This window comes from Antrostomus carolinensis, unplaced genomic scaffold (assembly GCF_000700745.2).
Source record: "Antrostomus carolinensis isolate BGI_N321 unplaced genomic scaffold, ASM70074v2 scaffold4335, whole genome shotgun sequence".
Taxonomy (NCBI): domain Eukaryota; kingdom Metazoa; phylum Chordata; class Aves; order Caprimulgiformes; family Caprimulgidae; genus Antrostomus; species Antrostomus carolinensis.
In genome coordinates this window covers 11,473-38,331 of record NW_010314070.1, presented here as the reverse complement: position 1 = coordinate 38,331, position 26,859 = coordinate 11,473, and the positions used below count along the sequence as shown (strand labels likewise).

The 26,859-nt window shown below is 35.0% G+C and overlaps 1 protein-coding gene across 2 annotated transcripts in view; it reads left to right on the top strand.

Moving 5' to 3' along the window:
* Window positions 1-8,252: 8,252 nt before the first annotated feature.
* The window catches only part of MOSPD2 (motile sperm domain containing 2), a 23,259-nt gene continuing 4,652 nt past the window's right edge, over window positions 8,253-26,859 (top strand). For both annotated transcript variants that reach the window (XM_010167494.1, XM_029084853.1), the window contains exons 1-8: window positions 8,253-8,412; window positions 9,215-9,301; window positions 11,757-11,911; window positions 16,444-16,504; window positions 17,810-17,848; window positions 18,840-18,964; window positions 21,418-21,588; window positions 24,402-24,514. In XM_010167494.1, coding sequence (XP_010165796.1) covers window positions 8,367-8,412; window positions 9,215-9,301; window positions 11,757-11,911; window positions 16,444-16,504; window positions 17,810-17,848; window positions 18,840-18,964; window positions 21,418-21,588; window positions 24,402-24,514 — 797 coding nt within the window. In that variant the 5' untranslated portion in view covers window positions 8,253-8,366. The remainder of the gene's footprint in view (window positions 8,413-9,214; window positions 9,302-11,756; window positions 11,912-16,443; window positions 16,505-17,809; window positions 17,849-18,839; window positions 18,965-21,417; window positions 21,589-24,401; window positions 24,515-26,859) is intronic.

Here is a 26,859-nt window from a genome sequence, read left to right as displayed (position 1 = left end):
GTGATGCGCAGAGCGGGAGGTTTTCTGTGTCGGCTCTCGGTGCTCTCTTCTGGGTCGCTGTCTTGGGCAGCGAAGGGCGAAGGTCTGGGTGCTGCTGGCGCACAGGTGCCTTTGGCTGGCTGGTTGGCTGTAGCGTGGGGCCTGGGACGCTGCTGTGCTGGGTGCTCTTCGGGCATAAAAAAATGAAAGAAGGAAAAAACCAAAAAAAACCCCAAAACTCTGACCTCGACCAGTTTGCCAAGGAAAGAGTTGTTTTTCTGGAGTAACTTGCCCTTCAGATTCATGCTGACCTTAATTAAAGTTATGCTGCATGTCCAACTTGATTCTTAAGTGCCGATGCTTTTGAATTTACAAATGAAGGTTAGGAGGTACTGGGGATGCCTAGGGGAAAGGAAATACCAGGGTAAGCCTGGAGGGGTTTCCTGTCATTTCAAGGTTGATTTGCATTGCTTATGATAGAAGAATATATAGTAGCACAGTATGCTAACAACTGCAGTAAGCAGTACATTTTATTATGACTGTCTGAAGACTTTCTAATAAAAGTATGCTTTTGTGTAATTTTCAATGCAAATACAGTAGGAGCCCAGCAGTTTAGGAGTTGCATCCATCTCATTTAATATAAGCCTCAAGCCTGCAAACACATGACTTCCTTTGATGTTCCTGATCAGGATTATTGAGGTTACCAAAGAATTTATAATTTAAGATGATACTCCACTCTCTTAAGCCTGAGCTTTACGGCTGCCAAAGACATCTTTATTCATATAGAAATATCAAATAGTAAATGGAATTCTCTCCTCTTCAAGACACTATTCTAATAATTTTGTTATCTTGCTAGAAATACAGGTAATCTCTAACTGAGGCCAAAGTGGTTGCCTCTATGAAAGTTATGAAATCATATGAAACAAAATTGTACCACCCCCAAGACCCTCAAAATTTGCAAGTGCTCTAGCCAATCACAAAGAAGTCATAGAAGTATGCCACAAGCACATGAATGTTGTCGTGCCCACTTCAAGTGTGAAAACCACAGGGTTTTAGTTTTATTGTGGTCCTTCAGCCTTTACTGCATATGTTCTAAAATATATTCTTTTATGCTTCCCCTTAACTGAAAAGGGGTATGAAGGTGCATGTATGCAGACACCTCCAAGCATGTGACTTTCTGTGTTGTAAAAGTACAGGTGATTGCTTCATACCCAACAATTTTAGTCTAATTTCAAAACTAAGGGCACTGTCAGGGCACACTGAGAAACTGATACTTTCTATGAAAGTTTCGTGTGCTCATAGAATTGTGAGCCTCTGCAGAACAAACCTAATAATTTCCATTTACAGGTGAGCTGCAAGTGTTAGAATTTGAGGAAGGTTTGCAGGTATTTTTGTTTCTGGAGGATGCAGCTACCACTTTTTATTTTCCTTCTGAGGTAAATGCTGTTCCTGATTATTCTAGAAACCTGGTGCTTGTGTTATGAAGTGATTCTTCCGTATTATGGAACTCATAGTTACTAGTTTCCCCCTCATGGAGGAAGAATTGCTAATGGTCACAAACACTGTGATGGTCTTGCTGTAATGTTTATTTTTGTTGTGAAATGAAAACTTAGAGGGCCTTTGAAATCCTGATTTTTGGTTGAAATTATTTATTGGCACAATGGAATGTTTTAGATTAGAGTATACAAAAACATATTATTATATATCTGGTTCAAAAAAGTCTAATATTAAACTGCCACATCTAACATGTTGAAATATTTCACATAAAAGTTACAACCAAATAATATGCCATGGTCTTGACAATTTTCAAGGTAGGATGAGAAGAGTTTTGTTCAGCAATTGAAAGCACCCGAAATCTGTTTTCTGAGTAACACAGTTGTTTCATTTATGTGACTAAATCAAAGATTGTTTTAACACAATGCAGTTTAAACAGATGCAGTATCAGAGAACCTTACTGGCTGATTTTCCCCAAAGTTTGCACAAGAACTTTCTTGCTGAAGTTGTTCAGCAAATGTAACCATTGAGGTGTTCTAGAAGGACAGCTTGACTACTCTTGAGATCTTGTCTGCAAAGCTTTGTTTAATGTTAACTGAGATCTTATGGTGGTGTTTTTTCTCTTCAGTTAATTTTCCAGCTGTATTTGAAAGACAACTTCAGTTCTTGTAAAGAATGTGTATTCCTAAAATTAAAACCTTTGCATTTAAAGGCATATTTCTGATACTGAAAAGTTCCTGTTTGTCCAACAGACTAGCAAAAGCTGATGTGGTAGACAGACAGCACTTTATCTTTGCACTTTTGGGGCCTGATTTCTATTTTATCTGTTTGGATTTTTTGTGAGAGCTGGTGATGTAAGTGGTTTGGGTGGTGACAGGAACAATGAAAACAAAGGATTATTTTCTGGTACTGACTGGTACTAACAATGTTTTCTAGCTAACAGTCTTGTCTTTTTCTTTAGTGCATTTTCATTCCTTAAAGGATTTATAAAATTAGCTTTTTTTTTTTTTCTAGGCTATTACTTTCCATTTTAATGTTACAGTGGAAATGATTTATAGTCAAAACTTTGTAGATTTTTCCATTCAACAAGTCTTTTCCATGCTTCCTTTTGCATGTTTACTGTTTCTTTTTGCCTGTATTCCCAGTCCCTCCCCACTTGCATCCTCTTCTTTTCTCCTTTAGACAAATCTTAATTTTCAGAAAAAGATTTTACAAGCAATGTTTCCCACTCCAATTGAAAAGATTAAATTTCATCATTACTTTCTTTAACCCAGCAGCAAAACATGTTTTGATAATCATATTGGCCAACTGCAAATAAAATTTTAGGTATATGGAGCATCCTCGGGAAAACATGGTTGTATGACTATTGTAGAAAACTTTTAAGGTAATGTTTTGAATACCTACTTATGTCTGTTCATGCTCTGAAAAAATCTATATTTCGTAATTCTTGGCTTTCAAGCTGAGAAATGCTGGAAGGGTAAGATAGGAAACATATATATGGATAAAATAAAACCCATACTTTTTTTAGAAAGCTGTGTGATATTAATACTTGAACTTTCTATTTAAAGTAGTGTTAATTATCACTGAGAGTGTTCAGTTTTGCTAAAAGTTAAATTTTATCACATCTTGTGGAGGCATGTGTTTTATTTGTTTATTGTGGCTTGATTTTATTGAAATAACTCCTTATTGGGCAGAAGTAGCTTTGTTTTAATCCCTGTCCCTGTATGGCTACTGACCTTCTTAAATTGTTTTCAGTCTTGCTGATTTCCTCATCTAACAATTGAAGGCACATGCCTGAATGGTTATAGTACTTAGCTTAACATGTTGGGCATCAACAGCCAATTAAAATGGATTTCCTCTTTTTAGCCAAGGTCAGAGGAATAATTATGACTGTTTCAGACTCAGGCTACTTGGTTGAAATACCTGAAGGCAGTAGTTAAATTGAGAGGCTTTGTGTAATGGAACACTTGACATACTTTGCTAAGTTGTTTTTTTCCAATTTTTTTTGTACAATGAAGTGGTTTGTTTTTTTTCCTCATTCAAAGGTATGTAGTTGCTCTACCTACTTAGTTTTGTGTATGACTTGTTCTGTAGCATTTCTTTTCTAGATAAGGGTTCTTCCTGAAGGGAGGAGTTATTCTCATCTTTGGATCAAGTTCTTGTGGGACTTAGATGTGCTGCCTGTTTTTTCACTCCTATAGTCTTTCCTCTATATTCTTATTGAATATTATGAAATTTCTATTACTTTTTGTAAATCTTGAATGCTAGAAGAAGACACAGCAGTGCAGCTTTGGTGTCCTGGTAAAGTGGATGGCACTGAAATAAAAAAAAAGGGCAAAGAGAAGGGGTGTTACAATTTGTGCATCAAAGAATTTAAGGAATTCTTCCAGTGAAAGTGCTGCAGTGAATTTTGTGTTAATTTAGTTTTGCATGGTTCTGGAGTTCTTTTTAGAACTGTTGTCTTGTGTTATACAGGATCTTTTATGTTGGAAGATAGTAATTAAGTCATAGAGTTTCACTGTGAGTTTCTCAGTTTGAAGACAACTATTTAAAGGGCAGAAGGTGGTCATAGAAAGAACAGAACTCCTCACTTAAGCAAGAAAAAAGGAAGGCAAGTAATAGGAAGAAGCTACTGCTCAAACAGAACTTTTTTTATCTTCTAGTCTTCTCCCTTAACCCCAAATGTTCAGTGAGGAAATGGACGTAACTTTAACTAGCTATTTTTAAAATAAAGTTTAAATAAAATTATGGTCTTTAAAACCTTTAAAGTTCTGTCTGAGACCTGGCCAGTCTTCTTGCTTTCTTTAATTCTCTTGAAGGCCTTTTAGGTGAGAGAATGGAGAGCTAACTTTGGCCTCTTCTCCTTGCTGTTGTTGCTGTTACTCCCTACTTAGAATTTGGGTTTAATGCTTCGGTAAATATCAAATTTGCAAAGCAGATTATGCTTTCCCTCACTATTCTGGATCTGAGTCTTGCTTAGTTTCTATACAGCTTACCAGAAGAGTCTTGCAGCATCTCAGTTTTGCCTCTTCCACTGTCTGTGGAACTTTTCTGGGATGCAGTAAGGTTTGAATCTCTTGGGCCTAAGGGAGGAACCAGGTTTCCAAGCTTCTGGACAGTTGTTTTAACCATGAAATGTTTCATAGAAGTCTGTCACTGCTGTTACATATGTGGCTTTCACTAGCTCTTCCTGAACAGAGAAAACTGTGAATGCTGTTCCTTGGGTTACTTTTGGGGCAAGTGGGGTGTGTTCCAAATACCTTGTGAAATCCTGCTTGTTATGGACTTAATTGCAGAGATGTCCATCTCCTTGAGTTGAGGATGACTAAACTTTGTGTCTCAGCATCTTAGTGTCAGTTCTGCAAGTGTGAAGTAACAGGCACTTAATTTTCTAGTGAGAAAAGCATCAGCGTATGTTTACAGATATGTTAAGTGGCTAGGCTTGGAGATTGAGGTGAGATACTTCAGTTTATGGTTTCACCCGAATTTCCATTTAGGTGCTGCTGAGCTTCTGTGTTCTTTTTGCCCTCTTAATTGTTGTGCTGAATGTGTTTGAATTATGTGTTGAGAATGCCAAAAGTCTATTTTTCTTTCAACTAATTCTGTTTTAACTCCAGAAATTTCTAATAATCCAGTAACTGTAGCCAAGTGTTCTGTGAGTGATTTAAAATTGGAAACATTCATGTTATTTCACAGCATAATTTGGAAACCAGTTTCCAGAATTATGGGAAATGCACAAATTTGGAGAGGAATTCCTCCTCTGAATTGACATACTTTCAATGACTGGATTATTGGAAAGATTCCATCAATTTTGTAGCACTCTGATCTGTATCTATGAGGTAGATAAAACACCTTTCTTCTGGGTTCACAGTCTCATCAGAATTTTATTTATTTTGTAGCAAGAATTGGGTAAATCAGGTGAGGTTAAAACAGTAATCAGTACTCTTGTTATTCTGTCAGTCTTGGTAAACTTATCTGATTGAAATAGTGGCATTCTGCAAGTGCCTGTGGAGACAGAATTTGACTAGTTTTCCAGTTGTAGTGTGTGTTGTAGTATGTATGTAAATTCAGATTATGTGTGCCATCTTGTTGAGAATTTAGGTGCTGAAGAGAGGATAAATATTTAAAATTATTTTTTAGCTGTCCCTATCTCTGTGTTTGATTGATGTTGAAAGTTTGGATAAAATGTTTTATCCATTCCTCTTTCACTTTCATTTTCTTAAAACATTAATAAAGTTAAATTTCTATTTTTTTAATATTATCTAAGTTTAGAGTTTGGGAACATTTGTTAGCAGCCCAGAAACGTGTTCTAAAGCATGTTCCACATGATGATATGTGAATGTTTTTAAAATATTGTTTGATACAAGATACGTTATTCTGACAGTTCTGCTCTCAAATAGATGCTGAGAGGAAACAGAGCCTCTGAAAACAGTGTGAAACATTATCCTCTTAGTTTTTACCTGATGGTGTGTTGTTTTTCTCTTTAATTACACAGTACTCAAATCCCTTATACAGATAGGATATACATGGGACTGATCTTGGAAAAATACTTGGCTGATTGATTAACTGCAGTGACTCTTAGCTGGAAGCTAACACGTGCTAGAGATTATTGAACCAAATTGAAGCAGGGTAGCTCACACACTGGAGACATGTAATACTGATATTAAAGTTAATCTTTACTCTTTCAAAGCCCTAGTTTGCTGTAGCTATATATGACTTGAATAGCCAATATTCCATATTGAATAATCCATAGCATAGAATAGCTGGTATTCCAATGACTGAGAGAAACCAGTGCTGGTCTTACCTTAGCTGACTGTGGATGTGCCAGCTTAATCACTGTACATGACAGTAACTCTGGAGGGGATTTAGGTTGGAACGCATGTTACAGGAAGAGAAGCTGTAGAATCTTTATACCCTTTTTAGTTTTCAAAACTTGACTGAAGAAGGTACTTAGCAGCTTGTTTGAACTTTTAAGTTAGCCTTGCTGTGAGCAGGTGGTAGGACTGAGATGGCTGCAGAAATCCGCTCCAATGTTAATCTTTTATGATTCTAACTTGACACGAGGTACGGTTATCATTTTTCAGGCAAAACTGTCCAAATCGTAAATTGTTGGGGGAATAATCAAACTTCAAACAAGTAGTTGAGACTTTACAAAATTCAATATCTAAAGTCTTTGAAACTGTCTGGTGCAAGTATGGAAATGACCAGAAAAGGAACTTGAAAAAGTGAGAGAGAGTTTTTAGTGGATTGGAGGCTTTTGGGCAGAGAGGAGCAAGTAGAGGACTAAAATTAAGGAAAATGGGATTTGACTGTAGGGTTGTCTATGGAACAAGATAAGATAGTGGGATGAGATCAAGAGAAGGAGAAATTTTAATTCTAATGAAGGAGGAATTGAGTAGATAATGTATGTGAGAAGCAGTTGGATGTGAAGAGATGCATTGGGAGAGTGTAACTGTAATAACTTGTAGTGGATGGGTGCATTTAAAATAGGTGTATTCTTACAGTTATATTGACTAATTTGTAACAGGAAATGGTACAAATTGAAGGACAAATAAAATAGGTGATGTGTTTGCATGTAGGCCAGTAAAACTAAAAATATTAGTAGAATTCAGTAGTGTATTTCTCCTAACATTTTCCTCAGAGCTAAGATGCCTGATTGAATTATGCATCCCTAAACCATCCAGTCACAGTTCCAGATGGCTATTTTAATTATGATGGCCCTGAAAGTAGTTATTTTTAGTTTATTGCTGCTGACTGAGGAATAGTCTTCCCAGTATGTGAACATTAACATCTATTTTATTAACAACCAATCTTAACTTTTTTTTATGCTAATCACAAATAAATTTAAGTGAATAGTTTAAGAGCTTGTGGTTTTTTAGTAGTTAGCAAAGAGATGTGTATCAGTGTCTCTTGCTTTCAGAAGCCTGTTTCTGCCATGAGCTCTTACTTGATTTACATTTCAATTATGCAGATTTCTCAGACAAAGAGGAGCATTTTTCTAAAAACTAAGCCTTTGTTTAAGCATATCTACAGTAAAAATAGGTCCACTTAAGGATTTGTATTTTATACCCTTTAAAAAAAATTTAAAGTAAGGAAAAAAATGAAGAGGAGCAGCAACTCCTGTTTCATCTGTGGTCCTTCCTAAAGCATGTTGACCTGTTATCTTGTTGCTACCTTGATACAAGAAGAGGTTGAGGCTTGGGGGATTCTGTATTGCTCTAGAGTTGCACGTCACTTGTGTTCCGTAAGGTAAGAACTTACAATGAGTGTAGAATGTGTGATCTTGAAACAATTTTGTTTAATGCAATGATATATAGTGTGTGGTCAAAAATAGTCATTTTAACATCTGTTTTCTTACATTTGTGGTCTGACATGCTGATGCCTATAAATTCAAGAATTCAAGCTTGAAGTAGTGATGCTTAACATATACATTCATTACTACACAGATCCTTAGACTATACACTAATTTATGTTAGTTATAGAAACCTGGATTTAGAAAAATTACACCTGCGCTATGCACCTTGTTTTCTAATGTTTTTTCTTTTCATAAGAATCACAGAAAATATTTTTCTAGTGAGCGTAATCTTGTAGTGTTCCTAAATATCATCACAGTAGATAGACATTTTTAATCAATTTCTCATGCTATGCCTTGTCTGCTTAAGTTTGAGACTGCAGAGGAAGTCCTGCTTACCTAGTAGATGCTTATATTGAAACTTGACAAACCTCCTTTTCATGTTTTTGTGGCACATACTGTATTCTTACAATGGTTGATTTATTTGCTAGATAAATCAGATAAATATGATTCTAGAGATGTGGAAAGACTTCAGCAAGATGATAAATGGATTGAAAATTATCTGATTTGGCGTCATGATGTTGTGGATGATACATTAAAGATGATTGATGAAAGCTTTCAATGGAGGAAAGAATATACAGTTAATGGTAAGCTATCTTGTATAATTATTTTAATGGTTTATTTTGCTTTCCTGTTGAATCTAACTGGCTTCTATATGTAGTTTTATTAAGCACTTTTTAAAGGTTTTGTAAGTACCACAGAGAGCTGAGCAAGAACTTTTCTACTCCATTAAAAACTAAACAAAAACAAACCTGGAAAACTACAACTATTGTTTTTTATGTTGACTAGTACTGTCTCACTGCTTTGTTGTACTTCCTTATGTCTGTTGAAAGGTTGTTTAAGGGGAAGGAAGAAAAGCAGCTATCTCTTGTTTTGTCTTTGTGCATTTGCTAGAATGGAGTCCTTTAAAAAAAAAAAAAGGGGGGGTGGGGGGGAGAAGGCAAAAAACCCCACAAAAAACAGGGCTCTGTTGTTCATCATAGTAATGCTGGTCTGACACCCTAGGTATAATAGATCTGGTTTTTGTCCTGTGAGAATGTTTTGAAGGTGAGCTTTTATCTATATGACTTCACAATCTGAATTAAAGGATATAGCAAGAGGGACTGCAGATATGAGCAAAACCAAACATTTGCAGTGTTTTTTTCTTACCTCAATTTTTTATTCTTATTTCTTCCTAACTAGATGCTGGTCTACAGCATGAGAGGAAAAAGATAGTAAAGTATTAAATGTGCTAAGTATTTGCTTTAGTTTGGTAAAGGCCTTGGAAAGTGGTTTATAAAGACATTTCTGTATTTTCTTGCTAGACTTCTGCATTTTTAGTGACTTCTGTTAAGTTACAATGTGGCTATTAATGTGATTACTGAAATAATATTTCATTTGGCTTTGCAGACTTGACAGAAGCTGTCCTTCCAAAATGGTTATTTGAAATTGGTTCTCTCTTTCTGCATGGATATGATAAAGAGGGCTATAAATTATGTAAGTTACACAGAATATAATATTTTTAGTCATTCATCTTTTTTTTTTTTTGTTTCCAGCATTTTAGCTTCTATTTTGAAAAATAAACATTTTAAAAATAGAAGTAGGTCTATATTGGCAACTGTCTTTGATAAATAATGAGAAGTTGGTAACTTTGGGTATCTCTTTGGATCACAGAAGCGGAATGAGGAAACTTTATCAGCAGTTTTCAAAAGTCATAAGCCTTTATCCTAATTATCATGCAGTTTTTTACTTTTCTGTTGAAGTGCATTGTTTCTGTATCTACTGTGATGAGTATATGACTAGTATAAATATTCATTATTGCAGTGCATTGTCATTGCTGTTCTTGCATACTTGCAGTGGTTGAATATTCATTATTGCAGTGCATTGTCATTGCTTTTCTAGCAGCCCACGTTCTTGCATACTTGCAGTGGTTCACAGGAGGTCTTTAATGGTTTTCTTGGGGATTTTCTTTTTTTTTTTTTTTTTTCCTGATGTCATTGGAATGTTCAGTAACAGTGTGGACAGTTAAGAATTGTTGGAGAATAAGCTCTCAAGTTGTGTGATTAACTTCTAATAATTAATGAATAAGATTTGTGGGGAAACAGTAAAGACTGCCTGAAATACGAGGTTTTATTAATTGTGTGTAATACCACAGGAGGTCTTTAATGGTTTTCTTGGGGATTTTCTTTTTTTTTTTTTTCTCCTGATATCATTGGAATGTTCAGTAACAGTGTGGAACAGTTAAGAATTGTTGGAGAATAAGCTCTCAAGTTGTGTGATTAACTTCTAATAATTAAAGAATAACATTTGTGGGGAAACAGTAAATACTGCCTGAGATACTCACAAGGTTTTATTAATTGTGTGTAATAGATAGTCAGTATTTCCTATAAATGAATCTGTTGTAACGTCTCACATCTTTACTTTTAATTAAGCTTAAATTCTGTGAGGCAAAAGAGGCTGTCTTAAACAGATCCCCCATGAAGCTTTCTAAGCAGTAATCTTGAACCTTGAAAAAATAAAAAAATTAAATCTGAAATTATGCTTTTCCTTGTTTTACAAGGGCTAGTTTGTACTTCCAGAAATACACTAACAATCCAGTCTTTTACAGAAATTACTGTGTTTTAAACACCAATATGCTATTAAAAAAAAAAAAAAAAATCAAGACCAGAAAAATACAGCTTTGATTCTATGGCTGTGTTTTGTCAAACTGTCCATTTCTCGTCATTTTAAGATGTCAGTGCTATATGAAAAATTGCTGCTTTGTTATGCTTCATGATTTTCTTTTGGCCTCCAAGGTAAGTATTTGAGGATAAGTGGAGGTGTTACCTGTTCATAGTATTCAAAAATCTAAGCATGATTATACTGGCAGGGGTAGGGGGGGAAGTATAAAAAAACCATAACTTCCTTGCATCAGTGCTGGGACTGAGAAAATTACGCAGTTGTTTCATGACAAGAATATGTAAGTTGGGTAAATAATGATTTCTGATTTTATTGTCTCTGAAATATAACTAATGTCTCAATTTTCCATACCTGGAATGATTCTTCTGTGGATGTTACTTGAGTCAGAATATCTGACTTGGTATGCAAATTGAGATTGTATTGTAGTTAAGAGTTATGGGTTAGTCAACATTTGGGAAACATATTTCTTTTTTTAGTAAGACTTTCCAAGTTTTGGGGAGAAAAATATTAAAAGTATATCTGCAAGTATTTTCAAGGCTTGTCTAATTTTGCTATTGTAGAGGTACCAAAAATGAAGGCTGCTCTTCACATTTCTGCCTCAAATATTTATTTTATCACTTCGTTGTATAATCAGTAATTTGATTTTTATAATGTCTATTACTTTGAATTATGCTACTTTTCGTGGAAAAACTTGTCTCTTCATGACTCACTTCTTAGCCCAAAACATACCCTTCTGGAATTTAATTTATATAATGTTCCCCATCTTCTGTATTTTTAATTTTTATTTTAGAAAGGTCTGTTGCTTTTTATATAATTAATAATGTGTATATAGTTTTTCAAAACACATAAACTACAATGCTATAGAAAACCTTAGCAGAAAAAGAAACATAAAATATATGCAGAACACAATATCATATACGAGGACTGCATAATTTATTTTGAGATTATGAAATTATAGTCTATATGAGTAGTCTTTAAATACATGAAAAATATTTTTCTACTCTACTATTTTTTCTGTCCTGTAATTCTTTGTATTTTCAATTTTTAAAAAGTTCTGGTATAAAAATGTGAGCAAGGAAAAGGCTGTGTGTGGAAAGGTATGCACTTGTTTTTCTGGCTGTTCAGTGGCTACAAAATCGGTAGAAAGGCAGAGTACAAACTCAGAGGTGTTAATAAATTTCATTGTATCCAGTATAGTTATTTGCATAATGTTTTCTGTTAATTTGGATCTGTTGTTTAAATTTTTCTTTGTGTTTTTCTTTCTTCTCACAAGTTTGGTTCAAAGTGAAACATCATGTAAAAGATCCTAAACAGCAACTGGACAAAAAGAAACTGGTAGCTTTTTGGTTAGAACATTATGCCAAGAGAGATCATGGAAAGCCCTTAACAGTGGTATTTGACATGGCTGAAACGGGAATCAGTCACATAGTAAGTAATTTTATTGTGTTTTTCTGATTGCTTTCTGAATAATTTAACCTGTGTCCCCAGAAAAAGGGGAGTCCTTGTGCAATCCTTGACACCTAAGTAACTTAACAGTTGCTCACATCAGTGATATGAAGGGTTTGTTCCTGTGACGTGAACAGCTTCCAAAATCTTGTTACAAGTTAAACTTGAAGTCTTGTACAGCACAGTGAACACTTGCTTTTAGTTTGGAGGCTGAGCCAAAGTGACTACATATAGTAGTTGCTCACCAGCTTGGTTTGTCAGTCATCATGGATGACAATAGTAGAACTTATTTTGTAGGCACCCAAAAGGCAAGAAGCTGAGCCATCTTTTATCATGAGTATAGTTGCTGCCATTTCTTCAATGGCTCCATTTTCATTGTCATCGTTTTTTGGGTGAATTGGTCAGTTGGGTGAATGATAGAAAAATGGGGTAAAGGTGAAGCATTAAAACCCTTAGATGCAGCAGCTGAGGTCTTTGATCTCTTCTGAGAAGTCACCTTCTTCAGTTGACAGTTCTGATCCTGGTCCTGCCTCTCTGTCTTCCATGCTAATATGGTCTCCCTGTATATTTAAATTGTGTTAATTTCTTAATTCCCCGTATGCATCTCTCCACCCATTGAATTTTGTTGTGAAGAGAAGTTAGCTGGATGCAAAAGTGCAATTTGTCAAGTGTAGGCATTGTTTTCAGTATTCATCTTAAACAAATATAATGCAAGTCTGTCTTTTCTCTTATTAACAAAACGTGTTATTACAATGATGAGACTATAATATGGTGAAGAAATGTGCATACTTGTTGCTGTGTACAGATACAGAAAAAATAAGGGTGTCTGAATTTGAACAGAGGTGATAGACTCCTGAATCGTAGGACTCTCTATCAAACTGAAGTTTATACCTGTTCAGGAATAATATCCTCACCTTCTTTTTCAGTTCCTTGTCCAACCTGTCTGCTTTACTGAAGACAACTTCCTCCAAGCTTGATGTTACATAAATGAGAGATTCCAAATTTTCATTCAGAAGAGGAGACATTTCTCTTAGCAAAAGTTTTTATGCATTTTTAGATTTCTTTAGGACTGAAAAAATGAAGGAGCAGCGTAGCTCAGTCACTTCTGTAAAAGTGGTGATTATTCAAGAGGTTGCAACTAGATAAGAAATTATAATTATTTTAAGAGTAGCATTCCACCTTAGTACATGTTCCTTGTGAATAGTTTTTCTGTGATGGATTTCAACCTACAAAACATACATAGAAAAATACATTTGGTTCACTTTTAAGTATTTACTTAAGTAAACTTGAGATCGGGATCTCTTGCTGGTGTCCATTGGTATTCACGTTGTGTGTGTTGGCACCTCTGTGAGGATCAAAATGACAAAGTGCTCCTTGTGGCGATATTTGTAACTATGTTGCAGTTAAAGGCAGAATTGTCAACTGCATACTGTGGGTTTTCTTTTTTGTGGTTCTTTTTCAATTCCCTTGCTTCAAGATGGAATTTTTGATCCAAATACTTCCTTCTCGCTTCTCAACACTCATCAGTGCACTGACTGGTTGCACACTGTCATCTGGACACTTTGTATATTTTCTGGAAGTTTTTCAATACACATTTTGCTCCCGAGATTGTTCTGTAGTTGGATTTAGGTATGTTTTATTAAAGTCTCCTGATTCAAAACCTGCTCTCTTTAGAGAGCAGAAGTTGCAGTTAATATATTGATCATTAGATTTACTTAGTGCTGAGTTCATCAAGTGTGATCTTTGTTTTATGTTGTCATCCTTACAGTGAATCTTTAAATTCACATGGTCTGTTTTTGGATTTTTGTGATCCATTTTAGGTATGAGTCTGAGCATCAGCTTGTGTAGAGCTTTTTCTGCAGTTGCTGTTAATACAGTCTGAATGATACACTGCTACTACCAGTAGAACTTGATCTGGTTAGTGGCGTAGAATGGAGATGCAGCTTGCCTATTGGTTGTGGTTCTCTTCTAAAGTCTGGAAATGAAAATGCGTTTTTTAAATATATGTATATTGTAGTATTCTCTTCCTTTAGGTCTGCTTTTATACCCGTTAGTATCTTTATAAGGAAAGCATAAATGCGTACCCATAGTTTACTACAGGCATCTTTAAGATTTGCTTTGTAGAAGCTTGTTTAGAATATTAGAACAATATCACCCCCTGCATTTTTACTGATCATCAACTCAGAAAACCTAAAATCGGGATTTTTTTTTTTTAAGGGTTGAGGGGAGGTGACTTTTGAGTAATTTTAATGTAGATAGATGAAAATTTAGAGTTCTTTGTCATTCACTCCAGCTGAGTTCAGTAGAGAAAAGTATATTTTTAGCACCCACTTTCAGGAGCAGAATCTAAGCTGGTTTAGATTGCAAGATGGAGATTTTGCCTATCACTACATATTTATAGATTTGATCTAATAATGAAAAATCTCATAGATTGTCTATAGGTTAAAAAAATCTTATTTCTATAGAATATTGAAATTTTTCTTACAAAATGCCATGCTGTCCTGTTATTCTTGTAGGAGTGGCTAAAACTTGTACCTTGTTCTTTCTTTTTTTTTTTTGTTGGTACGTAAAGAATGTATTTAAATATAAGAAAAAAAAAAAGTTTTCTTTCTACCTTTTCCAGGCAAGATGGTTAATGTTGCATTAGGACTTTGCAGCTGTGCAGTACGGTGCCATAAGCTTTTGAGAAGATAATTTAAACAAATAAATATGATGTAATTCAGTTTTACAAAGCAGGATTGGTGCTCTTACCTGTGCCTTATGAGCTGTTTGTCCATACTCCTAAAGATAATACTGGAGCCATGGTTTTATGTAACAAGAAAAAAGGATTGTAATAATTTCCTTGATGTGAAAAAGTAACTTGATTTGGGTTTTGTGGAGCATATCCTGAAGCAGCTTGTTTCCAGTGTCTTTGAGACTGCCAGAGACACAATCTTGGCAAATGCTCTCCATAAGTTACAGTCTTACTTTGTGGTTAGTACATTTATCACAGAAAAGGAATATTTTTTTTAAGAAATGGCTATTTGTAACCATGTAGAGTAATTGAGAAATTTTATCCTAAAAGAACTTGGATTTCGGAGTTCTTTTCCAGACCATGCTTCATTTGTTTGTTCCATTGCTATGGACATCTTTGTCAGCTTTTATCACTGGTGTGCAGCCAGGTAGTTCTGATAGCTCATGCCTTGTTGCATTGGTTCAGGTAACTAGAATAGATGTTGTTAGTGAATGGTCTCCTGAAGTCGGTACATCTAATTCCAGGCTTTAACCAAAATAATGGATCAATCCTCCTAAAGTCTGATAGTGCAGCTCTTGGATAGGCAGCAGGATAAGAGCAGTGTTCTTGTTAATGCACAGGAGATTCTAATCGCTCCTTGGAAATCTATCATTGTGTTTATGCTGTTAAATGGCAGATAACACATTTGGTACAAGCAACAGCCAGTTGAGATAAATGCTTCTATTAAAGGCTACCTTCTATCTCTAAAGATATCGAGCTTTCAATTAGTGTCTGATTACTGAAGTTACTAATAAAAAGCTTTCAGGTTGTGGATAATCCTCTTATACAGGGTGTTGTTTTTTCTCTCTGTCTGCAAGTGTTGCAATAGTGTGTTTACATCACACTAGCAGCCTGTTCCCCATAGCATTTTTACTGTTATGTGACAGGGTTTGGATTCTCCATCAGTAATGTATTTTGTACTGTTTCTGAAAGTAGTAGTACTGATCGCTTCTGTTAGAAGGACGGGGGAAGGTATGAGTATTTGTGGCAGGCAGGCTTCCCACTTACCTTGCCATGATAAGGTACTTTGGTTATCTCTTACATTATTATCTATATCTGTTTCATAACTTTTTGCTCTTTACTGTGTAGTCAATTCTATCATACCTGGATTTTGCAATGGAGACTTGGTTGTACTGTTTCTGTGCGGCTGCTCATTGGATGAAAGCACCTTGAAAATGAGTGGTATACAAGCAACTCTTTTGAGTGATGCCTCTGCCCACAATTTCTCTGCATACCAGAAACTAATACTAAAACCAAAAATACTCTTAAAAGGAAAACACTTTTTTCCCCCTCCCTCTGGAGGATCCTGAGTGCAGTAGTATATTGAATAATATGCCAGATAAGTTATTCAAGGAAAATTTCAGTATGTTTAGTGTTCTCCCTTTAAGATAATCTGTCAAGTTTCTCTAGATTTTTTTTTTTCATGTATCTTTCATTTATAGCCTAAAACCTGTTGGTACTCTGCAGTAGTTTAGATACCTAACTTACTGCACTGATAATAGGTCTGTTGACTTCTTTCTTAGATCAAAAAGCAAAGTTTGACCACAATCATGCAGCAATTTAATGAAGTGAAAAGTGTTACATAGAACTTGGGTGGTGTTTGTAGTATATATAAAATCTGAATATAGATGATTACAATATGACAAATATCTTGTGCTATTCAATAAATGCTTTAGCTTAACTAAGCCTATATCTTTAATGTTTTGATTTCCATTGCATTTACTCTGTGCTTTTATTTTAGGACTTGGATTTTGTTCGGTTTATTGTCAACTGTTTTACAGATTATTACCCAAACTTCCTCAGTAAGTATTGTATATTACATCTGAAGACTTGTGTAATAAGAGCATTTCATAATGTTGCATATGATAGGGGGGACTTTAAGTCTTTTTGCATGTGCTTTATGTGGATTGTAGAAATAAATGAAGGACTTGTCCTTGGAATTTAGTGTTTGGACAATAAGGTATGTTTGGATTTTAGATACGGCATAACTACATGGAACACATGGATATTACAAATTCAGAATACTATTGTGCTCGTAAGAGCACAGTTTTGTGTTGTAAGTAAACTTTACATTAATCAAAAATCAACTAGCTTTTCATGAAATAAGAATCTTAAGGCACAATTTCTCAGATTAAAAATTGATAAGAGCACCTAGTAGAACTGAATTGGCCCGTTCTTTTCCTTGTTATGTGGTTAGAAGCTTTGCAAAATTGCATGATGGTTTGTATCCTTTCAGGAGTCTTCAGGGCACAAAGAATGAATAGCTATAGAAAATTTTAGGGAGCAATAGTTTACTTCCTCTGAACAGGATTAAGGTATGTTTGTGTGCACGTCTGGAAAAACCTGCATACTTGCCTGCTAATTTTTTATAAGTAGGGGAACACTGAATAGTTTTTGCCAGCTCATCTTAGGAATCATAAATTTTGGGTGAAAATGTGTCTGTGAACATTGAAATTTTGTACAACAGCTGTTTAAACTCTGAATATTAAATTTCAGCTTGCTGATTGCAGATCAAAAATTTGATCAAATATGGAACTTAAAGGCAACATTATGTTTTGGTTTTCTGACATTCAAGAAGAATTTTGGGACACCTCTAAGTCAAAGTACTAACTTTTCAGACTTTTCTGCTAAAACAAAGAAAGCTTGGAAAAAAAAATATGCAGATTTAGACTCTTACATTTTGCTTCTTTGGGAAGAAGAGGTGCTGAATATATACCTGGTGAACTTCTTTTTACATCCAGTAGTTGCTTTTCTAGGTCAGGTTGAGATCTTAATTTTCTCCACCTTATTTGGGCTGATTACTTACTAGTAAAAGTATGTCAGAAAAGTGATATCCCAGAAAAGTATATAAATAATTTATAACTTAAAATTTTATTAACTGATTTTCAAGCAAACAGCTAATGTCTTTATATAGTAATAGAACTAGGTTTATACGTGTTAAAAACAATTCTACATAATTGCATCTACAGTTCTGTTCAGGAAGTGAACAAGGAGTTTTCTAAAAATAAGTCTTCACTTTTTACGTGACAATCATTGCTGTGCTTCCTCTTAAACAGAATTATATAACATGTAGTATTCAGATTATTTCCCTTTTTTTATCTTTTCAGCAAAGATAGTGATCTTTGAAATGCCATGGATAATGAATGGTGAGTTGTTTGGTTTGGGGTTTTTTGGAATGGTGGTTTGTTGGGGTTTTTTTGTTTTTTTTTAGATTGTCATAACTTTTAAAAAATAGTAGCATAAATAGGAAGCATTTTCCTGCTCTGTGTAGATACAGCTGAATGGTGGAATTTGAATATACATCCTTAAATATGTTCGTTTACAGATTGCATACTTGTTTTTCCTTCTAGCATCGGATAATATTGGATAATATTTTAAATGGAGTCTGTATTCATCCTGTTATCTTTAAATATTGGGAGACCTTAATAAATAGTGTATTCCTTGAATGTTTCCAACTGTAATTCAAAGCTAGATGTGTTCATGATTAAGGAACACCATCATCAACAAATGCACACTCTTAACCAGCTAAAAACTAGAATACACAATTTAAGATAGATGCCTGACAGTGGACACTGATTGTTACATGCTTCTATATATGTACTTCAACAATTATCTTTAATTATAATGTACAGAATAAACATGTTCCTGTATTTTTACCATATGAGTACGTATTTTTATGCTGGCTTTATATTTTTCTATATATTCATATTTTGCCATCCCTGAAATAACTACGGTGTTTGAAAATATTCTATAGATTTAAAGAAGTGTCCTCTAAAGCAGCCAAACATTTCAGCTAGGAAGAGTATATATATATATATATATATTTTTGCCAACTTCCCTCACTCAGAGTTGGAAATACAGTTGCTTTTACCCCCTCAGTACTTCCTGGTCTAAATTCCAACACAACAAAGATGTCATTAGTTAAATTAAAGTTACTCTTTCCATGAAAGTCTGTGGTCTATCTGCATTCATCTATAGAAAAGTGTATACCCATAAAATATTCAGAGCAGATCCTGCCGTATCTTATGGGATGTAGCTCTGTTGTGTTCCATGGGGTCTACCAATACACTCCAGAAAAAAAACCCTTCCTGAGCATCTACATATACCTTTTGTTTTTGTTTTTGTTTTTTTTTAAAGCTGCTTTTAAAATTGTGAAGGGTTGGCTTGGCCCAGAGGCAATAAGCATGTTAAAGTTCACGAACAAGAATGATGTGCAGGAATACATCAGTGGAGAGTATCTGCCACCTCACATGGGTGGAACTGTAAGTATATAAACATTTCATGGTCCTTTTGTGATAGACTGAGACACATGTATATAAATTACATGTGGGATTGAGAGTGGGCACTTCATGGATGTGAAGTTGGGTGCTCAAAAGCCACTTGCTAATATTTTTTGTTTAGTAATAAACGTGTTTTAAGTCAATGTTTTCCAGGGTTCCCAATTTGTTGTATGCCACACTCTGCTAGTTCCAGTTGGTGATATTAGCAGTGGAACAATCCAGTTGTTAAGGCATACATGTTTCTAGCTTACCTGTTCAACAACATTTCGTGCAAGGCTGATGTACATACAGTGTGCATATTGATGCAAGACATACACAAACTAAATTCCTAATGTATGTCTGTTTGCCCAGTTTTCCTTTGTCAGAGATGGGCAATTCATCCTTGTTAAATCCAAGATTTCCTCCACTGGTGCCAATATTGAATGACATGTGCAACTAGAATGCTGGGCTCTTCACCTGGGTATCTGAATTGATAGCCCATAGCTTGTTTTCTTGGAAGGACCTTTCATAGATCTGAAGCTAAGATATCACTAGGCATTTTGCATGTGATTTTAGGGCCACTGTGTACATGTAATCTTAGAAAATATCACTACCATGATTGAGATATCTCTACCACAATTGTCAAGTGTAGTGTGAAGTCCCTTAGGTTGCCCAAGGAAGTTGTGGATGCCCCCTCCCTGGAAGTGTTTAAGGCCAGGCTGGATGAGGCTTTGAGCAACCTGGTCTAGTGGAAGGTGTCCCTGCTGATGGCAGGGGGGTTGGAACTAGATGATCTTTAAGGTCCCTTCCAATACAAACCATTCTATGATACATGTGCTGTAGAAGGAAGCCATTAATTCATAGAATGGATGTATCAAGCATTGAATAAATCTGCCTTGTTTACCTTTCTGAGGTTTTCACCCTGTTAGTAGAAAGGTCCATGTCACTGAAGCTGATGGACTGTGACAGGGAGGAATAGAGCTTTGAGTTGTCCCAGTGATGGGATTCTGCTCAGCTGCTGAAGCTGTCCAGCATCATGGGTTAATGTGGCCAAGTGAAATGTGCGGCAAAATTACCACCTCTTTATTAAGGCCACTTTGTCATGTGCCCTTCATCACATGCTGGAAGGGAGTGAAAAGGCTTTTTATCAGTTTGGCTAAGGATAAGCTGGCTATTTCTACCTTGTATTTGCAAATGGAGAATGTCAATATTCTGTAAGCCTACTGTAATGTTTCTAAGTTGGGAATCTTTTCTTCTAATAGTAAATTATTCTGTTACTGACGCTTGGAGCTCGTCCTTTAGGCCCTTAATAAGATATTGCTTGAGGCAGTGGATACCTATTTCATTCACCTAAAGGTCTGTGACTGTTACTTCAGTCTGAAGAATGGGAGAGATTTAGGCCTTGGTTATAGATTAGCAGGAAGTATGCTGTTTTGTTTGAGGTTTCTTTGAATGGCCTCATCTAAGGTGTGGGTTTTGTTTGGTTGGTTCGTTTTTTTTCCTCCTAATGTCAACTATTCTTTTTTTACTTATGGAAAGCTCTCCTGAAATGCTTTTTTTATTAATTCCCTGCTGGTAGCATACTTTGAGAACTGTGGGCACGGCTAAAGTCTGCCTCGGGAGTCAAAGTAATATTATTTTCCTCCTCCACTGGAAAAACAGACAATCTAATTCAGTTTACTTGGGGTTTAAAACTGTTTAAAAATGCAGTAGGAACAGAGACTCCTGTATAAACACATTCTAACATCTGATGTAATAAAACTATTTTAAGAATGTTAAGAGAACTTCTAGTTAGCAAAAACATTTTTTTACTGATCCTCCAATAGAAAAGATACCTTCACCGTAGAAGCATCAAGAACTTAAATATGCTGCTTCTGCATTACTGAGGTGTCTTGAATGTAGTTTTAAAATTGATTTTGGCATTCCAAAGACTGAGGTCTGAGTTTCAGGGTATATTAAAGGTCCAAACACTATGTTAAACTTAAGGGATTGTTTAGGTTTTTTTGTGGTTTTGGTTTTTAAACTGTGGCTATTAGGAAAATAAAATACAAAGAACAACTGAAGTTTTTCATGAGTTCTGGAACATTCTTCAGAAATAGCTGTCATAGGCTTTAAACCACACTTCCTAGAAGTAAGAACAAAACTTCAGCATTAAGACTCTGAATGCTGATCCTTGATAGACCAGATTCTATAGTTCTGCTGTGGCTGTAAATAATAGTAGTTACAGTTTGGTGCTTCATTGGGTGCCTGTATTTGTCTGTTAATTATGATAAAATAATAACTATTGGTAGTGTCAGCTTTCTGCATAGGCATCCAGCTTAAAGTGGATAAATGAAACATAGAAGTCATGTGAAATGAAAAAATTAATTTGTAGTATTTCCATTTAAAAAGTACTAGAGAAGGCACTTCTTATCCTCCTAAATAACTGGTCCTTTAAAAATCTCCTTATGTTTTAGGATTCTTTCAAGTACAGTTATCCTCCATTGGTTGATGATGATTTTCAAACCCCTTTATGTGAAAATGGGCCCATTACTAGTGAAGATGAGCATGAAAGTAAAGAAGAGATAGATGCGGACACAAAGGAGACTGGGGAGCTGAATGAAGAGCAAAACCTTAATCAGAAAAAGGTATCTAACTCTGAAGGTTGAGGCAAGAGTAATCAAACGGTTACAAAGTGGGACATGAGGCGTATAACTTTTTTTCTTGTCAGGCTTTTACTTTGTGTTGTTTTTGTTTTTACTTCCCTCCACTTTGACAAAGAAACCCAGTAAAACTAAAAATTATACTTGTAGTTTCAACCTTCCTTCTTAGTCTGTTAAGACCAGTTTCATGCTTCGGAATGTAAAATGTGTGCCAGAAGGTTTCTCTCTGGAACATAGTGAATTGTACAGTAAAACTTAAAAGGTTTTTGTGTGTTGTTTTCAAAGGCTTTTTTCAAAGTCTTTCTACTTGGTTTATTTTTAATCTTGGGGTGTCTAGTGGTGCATATGTTAAAATAACCTTAGCTTTTTCAGATGCTTAAGTCAGTATGTACATGAGGAAATATTAACAGTTAAATATTTATACTTTACTGGGTATTAATTTGTTTTCTTAAATTATTGATAAAAATCTCAACATATAAGAGTTTTCATTTAGTCTCAGGAGACATTGTGTCCCTAATCTATCAATCTTGTTTTGGTATGATCTTTTGCAGTGGTGTTTATCCAGAAATATAAAGGCATTGTTTTACATAAGTCCATATAAAATGATATTTAGGAACATGCAATGATAGTCAATGGGGAGATAGCTCTTAAAAACAGCAGGAAAAATCTGAAATTTACCACTGCAGTGCCATACTTGATTTTAGGATAGAAACTGCAAAACTTCTGTTTAATGTAGAAGAATACATTAATATTACACTTTCAGTTTCATTTACTGGTGGTTTGGGGTTTTTTTGTCAGAATAATTTGAAATACACAGCTCATTTTACATAGTCCAGCTGTCCTTTGCAACTTGGGCAGCTATTCAAAAGCAATAATTTCACTGACTTCAAGGTCAAAAGGAAACATTACATAACCATGGTGACTTTGACCATTAGACTCAGTAGCTTGTTTTGGTTGTAGCACATCTTCCAAGCTCTGATTCTAAGATATAGAAACATGGAGAATTTCTGTTCAGTGTGTGAGTTGGCTTTGGTGCTTAAAAGCCTCAGTGTTTGTTTCTAATTTGTTTGGCTGACTTCAGCTTTCTACTTAGGAATTTTTTTTTTTTACTCTTAAAAATGTTTTGGTTTGTTATTTTCTCTTTATACAGTGTAATGAGACTGCTACTCTTACCTTTTCAGTGAGCTAAGATTGACATTTTTGCTCATCATGTATCACTTAATTTTAAGGCGTGTTTAAGGCTTCACATTTAACATACTTCTAAAATTTCAGGCCATCTCTAATTGGTAATATGTTTATAAAATGTAGCTCATTGTTTTGCTTCAACTCACTAGTCTTCTGTTCACATATTTAAGAATAATACTTGCTATTTCTTCTACAGCAAGTACACCATTGTTTGCCATTTCAATGTTACATCCTTTTTCAAAATGTGTTTTTCAGAAATATTCCCCTATTGTCTCAGAATGGTTGGCATTTCTTATTTCTAAGCTAATTATTCTTTACTTGACTGTGTCTAAATATAAAAATATTTCAAATATTTTTTGTTAAGGCTAGCTTCCAAACTAACAGATTTTGAGTGATCTGTAAGATGTCATTGTCTTCATTATTATTTACTGCACTGCCATTCTTTATATGGAGACTCTTGTCATCGCTAAGAATTAATCTGATTTTTATATGTATGCCTCCTCTTAGCCCATAAAAGGGCCTATTTCTTTCCACAGACTAGAGGGAGCCATGAGTGATAAACTTGGTTAGTAAGTGCCTGTCCTGTAGAAGCCTACATTTGTCAAGAACAACTCCATCTTTAATATGTACTGTAGTAATATTTTCTCTGGTAATTTTAATTAGGTTTATGTAGAATAAAGCCCAACACGTAACTAACCTTTTACTAAAAACTGTAATTAAAAAAAAAGGAAATCAGATTTGTGTGGTTTCTTTTTAGAAAACATACTTTGTATAAAATTTTGTATTGCTTTCATTCCCATACTTCACATTTACATAAACTGAATTATCTTCATGTCTTCTTTCTGTATTTTAAGTGGAATAAAAACCAAGGCTAAGCAAACTGTTGAGCTAGCTGGTCTTGAGTCATGATGTCACTAATTCTTTGTTTTCTGTATAAAATGCCCCCACCCTGTTTTGCATTTAATTCTAGGGTTCTTTCATTTTTTTAATTATTTTTTTTTTTTAATAATAAGAGGTCCAGGCCTGCTGACAGGTATTTTATTAATGTAATAGAGGAAAACCCTCAAGAAGCTAAGGTATCTGCAGTTTTGGATACACCAATGCAATCAGCAGTACTACTTTAAAGTTCTCCAAAACTTCAGACTTCCATATAAAAGCAGTTGAAGATAAGTTTAGCAACTCTGCAATACAATAAAGTATGGAATAGTTACTGTGTTTTCTGTGCAGTTTTGTGGTGATTGTATGGGGGTGTCTGTTTTAATTGAAGAGTTTTGCAGTGGAAGAATAACACCAGCATCTGTAATCTTAAATATTTGAATAACCATAACGTAATGTGTCTGGAGTCTTCAAAAATAACCAACTTGGGCATCAAGAAAATACATGGAAAAAAAGCAAAGCAGTTTTTTCATGCATGTTTAATGTGTAACTTCTATAACAAATAATTTTACTCAGTGGACTTCAAGCAGCTTCAGGGAATGAATACATACTAAGCTTGGTCTGTAATATATAAATTGTTGAAATAAGCCTTCTCATTCTTTGAAATACCTGCATGATTCTGTAACATCTGTAACCTAGGTTGCTAGTTAATTGTTATAACTGTCATTTTTACTCAGATGAATTCTATAGAACAAATTTCCAAATCAGAGGAAACTGACAAAACAGAATTCAAACCAAAAAATGCAAAGAAAGCATTAACCACTTTTAAAGGACCTTTATTACATATCAGGTAATAATAATTTTCTTAATTATTTTTATAATGTGCCTTGGACACTTGAGTACTGAACTAATTGGTTTTCAAAATAATTATTTTTTCAGACTGTTAGAGAAAAACAATAGTTATAAACGTACTTTTCAGAATTATTTTTACAAAGCTCAAAGAATTTTTCTGGTTTTACATGTTTTTAGTGAATCTTTCAGTGTCACCATTGGCATCCTTTTTGTAGTAATTAGTAGGTGTATATTTAATAGAATTGTAGAAGCATTTAATGGCTTTATTTATATTGAGAAACTATCTGTTGTTGGTTTTAGCTAAACCTGTGCTTATCTGTAATGAGAGCAGTGGTTTGACATTGCTTGATTTCATTGACTCAAAAAAACCCCCAATGTGTTTACTAAGACAGCTTTCACTGTTTAATCTTGCTTGAATTCTTTTGACTTAAGATAATGTAAATGTCTACACTAGCAGTTTGCACCAATTATACTTAATTAATGGGTCCAGTTTATTTTATGTGGGAAGTGCTCTGCAGAAATGGCATATCTGCTCAGAAGATTTTGTCATCCAGGATGCTTACATCTTGCAGTTAATCTGTTTTTTACCATTAAACTAGGAAAAAAAAGTCAATTAACCAATATAATTTTGTCTTCCCTACCTTGCAGGTTAAGATGCTTGTTTAGAAATTGATTTAGATGTTAACTTTTATTTTCACTTCCAGTTTGCTATTAGATGAATGAAGAAAATATCTAATTTATAGGTAATTCCTTAGCTAATTTTGTATATGCTGTACTGAATTAGTTTTGGAATGAATTTGAATAATTATATGCTCATTAGCATAAAAAATTTTTTGTATGTGTCGAACTTTCCTGGTTTGGAAATGAAAATTATCATTGTAGTTTTTAATGTGCAAAAACCTCCTCTGTATAGACTTAGTTTCTTGTACGGCAGGACAAAGGCATAGACTGCAGAATTGTGATTTTTTTTTTTTTAAATAATGTTTAAAATTTTCTGTCCCTATAACAGAAGAAGTTGTGTTCTTCCATTCACTTCTTAACCCCAAAAAACCCAAACAAACAAAAAACCCCCAACAACCACAAACCCTACATGAACTGTACCTTTTTTCTCTTAAAATATTTCCAGTTCTACAAGTAGAAAAGTGTTGGAGTTCATGTAAACTACATGAGAAAGTAAACTTAAGTCAAGGATAGTCATTCATATGTCTAGTCTTGCTGTTCTGGAAAATAAAATACTGGTGTCTGCATTGTCCTTGCTGTTTGTTGTGTTTGTTTGGTTTGGTTGTTTTTTGGTTTTTTTTTTTTTTAAGTCAGCTCTTGAGAATTCACAGTTGTTGATCTCTGTTAATACTCAACCTCTATAAAAGCTAGAACTAGTTTTTATTTCCCTGGAATCTTTCTCAGGACACTGAACTGATAGTATATAGTGCCATTTATAACTAGTCACAGACACCTATCTCAAAGACTATGAGCTCTGCCAGTATAATTAGCTTGTATTTATTGCCCTGTGAAGGGAGCAGCCTGGAGCCTGACCAGGAAGTTGAGGCACAGCAGCTCTGGTGCCTTGAAATCACCAAGAACCAGCAGCCTTTCTGTGCCTCCCCAACAGCTGCTGCAGAAGACACTGAGGCCTCCTTAGACCCCTTGCAGGGATGCTCCTTACCTGTCACTGAGTACTTGTTGGCTCTGCTCTATGACCAAAGCTGGGTACTTGTGCTCTTCTGTTTCTCCTGTAGTTGTGCTCACTAGTCACCTGTCTCTCTGGCTTAGACCACCAATGCATTTGCCTTACATACCTTCCTATGAAGGTCTGGTCTTTATTGACCTTCCTCCTGAATAAATGGATTTATTTGGCAAGACAGAAAGCAGCTGTTTTGCTTGCATTTCCTGGCAGAAGACAGTGTATTTCTAGTACAAGCTGAATGGTTACCCAGCATGCATCAGGGTAAAGGAAGTAGTGTTTATGTAAAAAAATAAAAAGCTTGGATGTTCATTTATAATAAAACACCCCACTCTCCCAACAACTATGCACCATCCACCCCCAACACTATGGAACTGCTTATTTCACAGGCAACAGACACAGCAGTGCCTTTCAAGCCCCATTTTTTTCCCTTTTTTATTTTTGTGTGTGTGTCATTAGCCACATTGGTGGTAGAACAAGAAAGATGAGGCTTTGGTGGAACATTATTTTCCTTGAGCTCTTTGTGGCTTGTTTTGATGCTAGTTATTACTTTCCTGTCTCATTTATGGTTCGTCTTGTAATTGCTGTACCACGCTTAAATATGCCACAGTACAGTATTAAGATAACCAAAATGCCTCATAATTACCGTCCTTCCTTTCCCT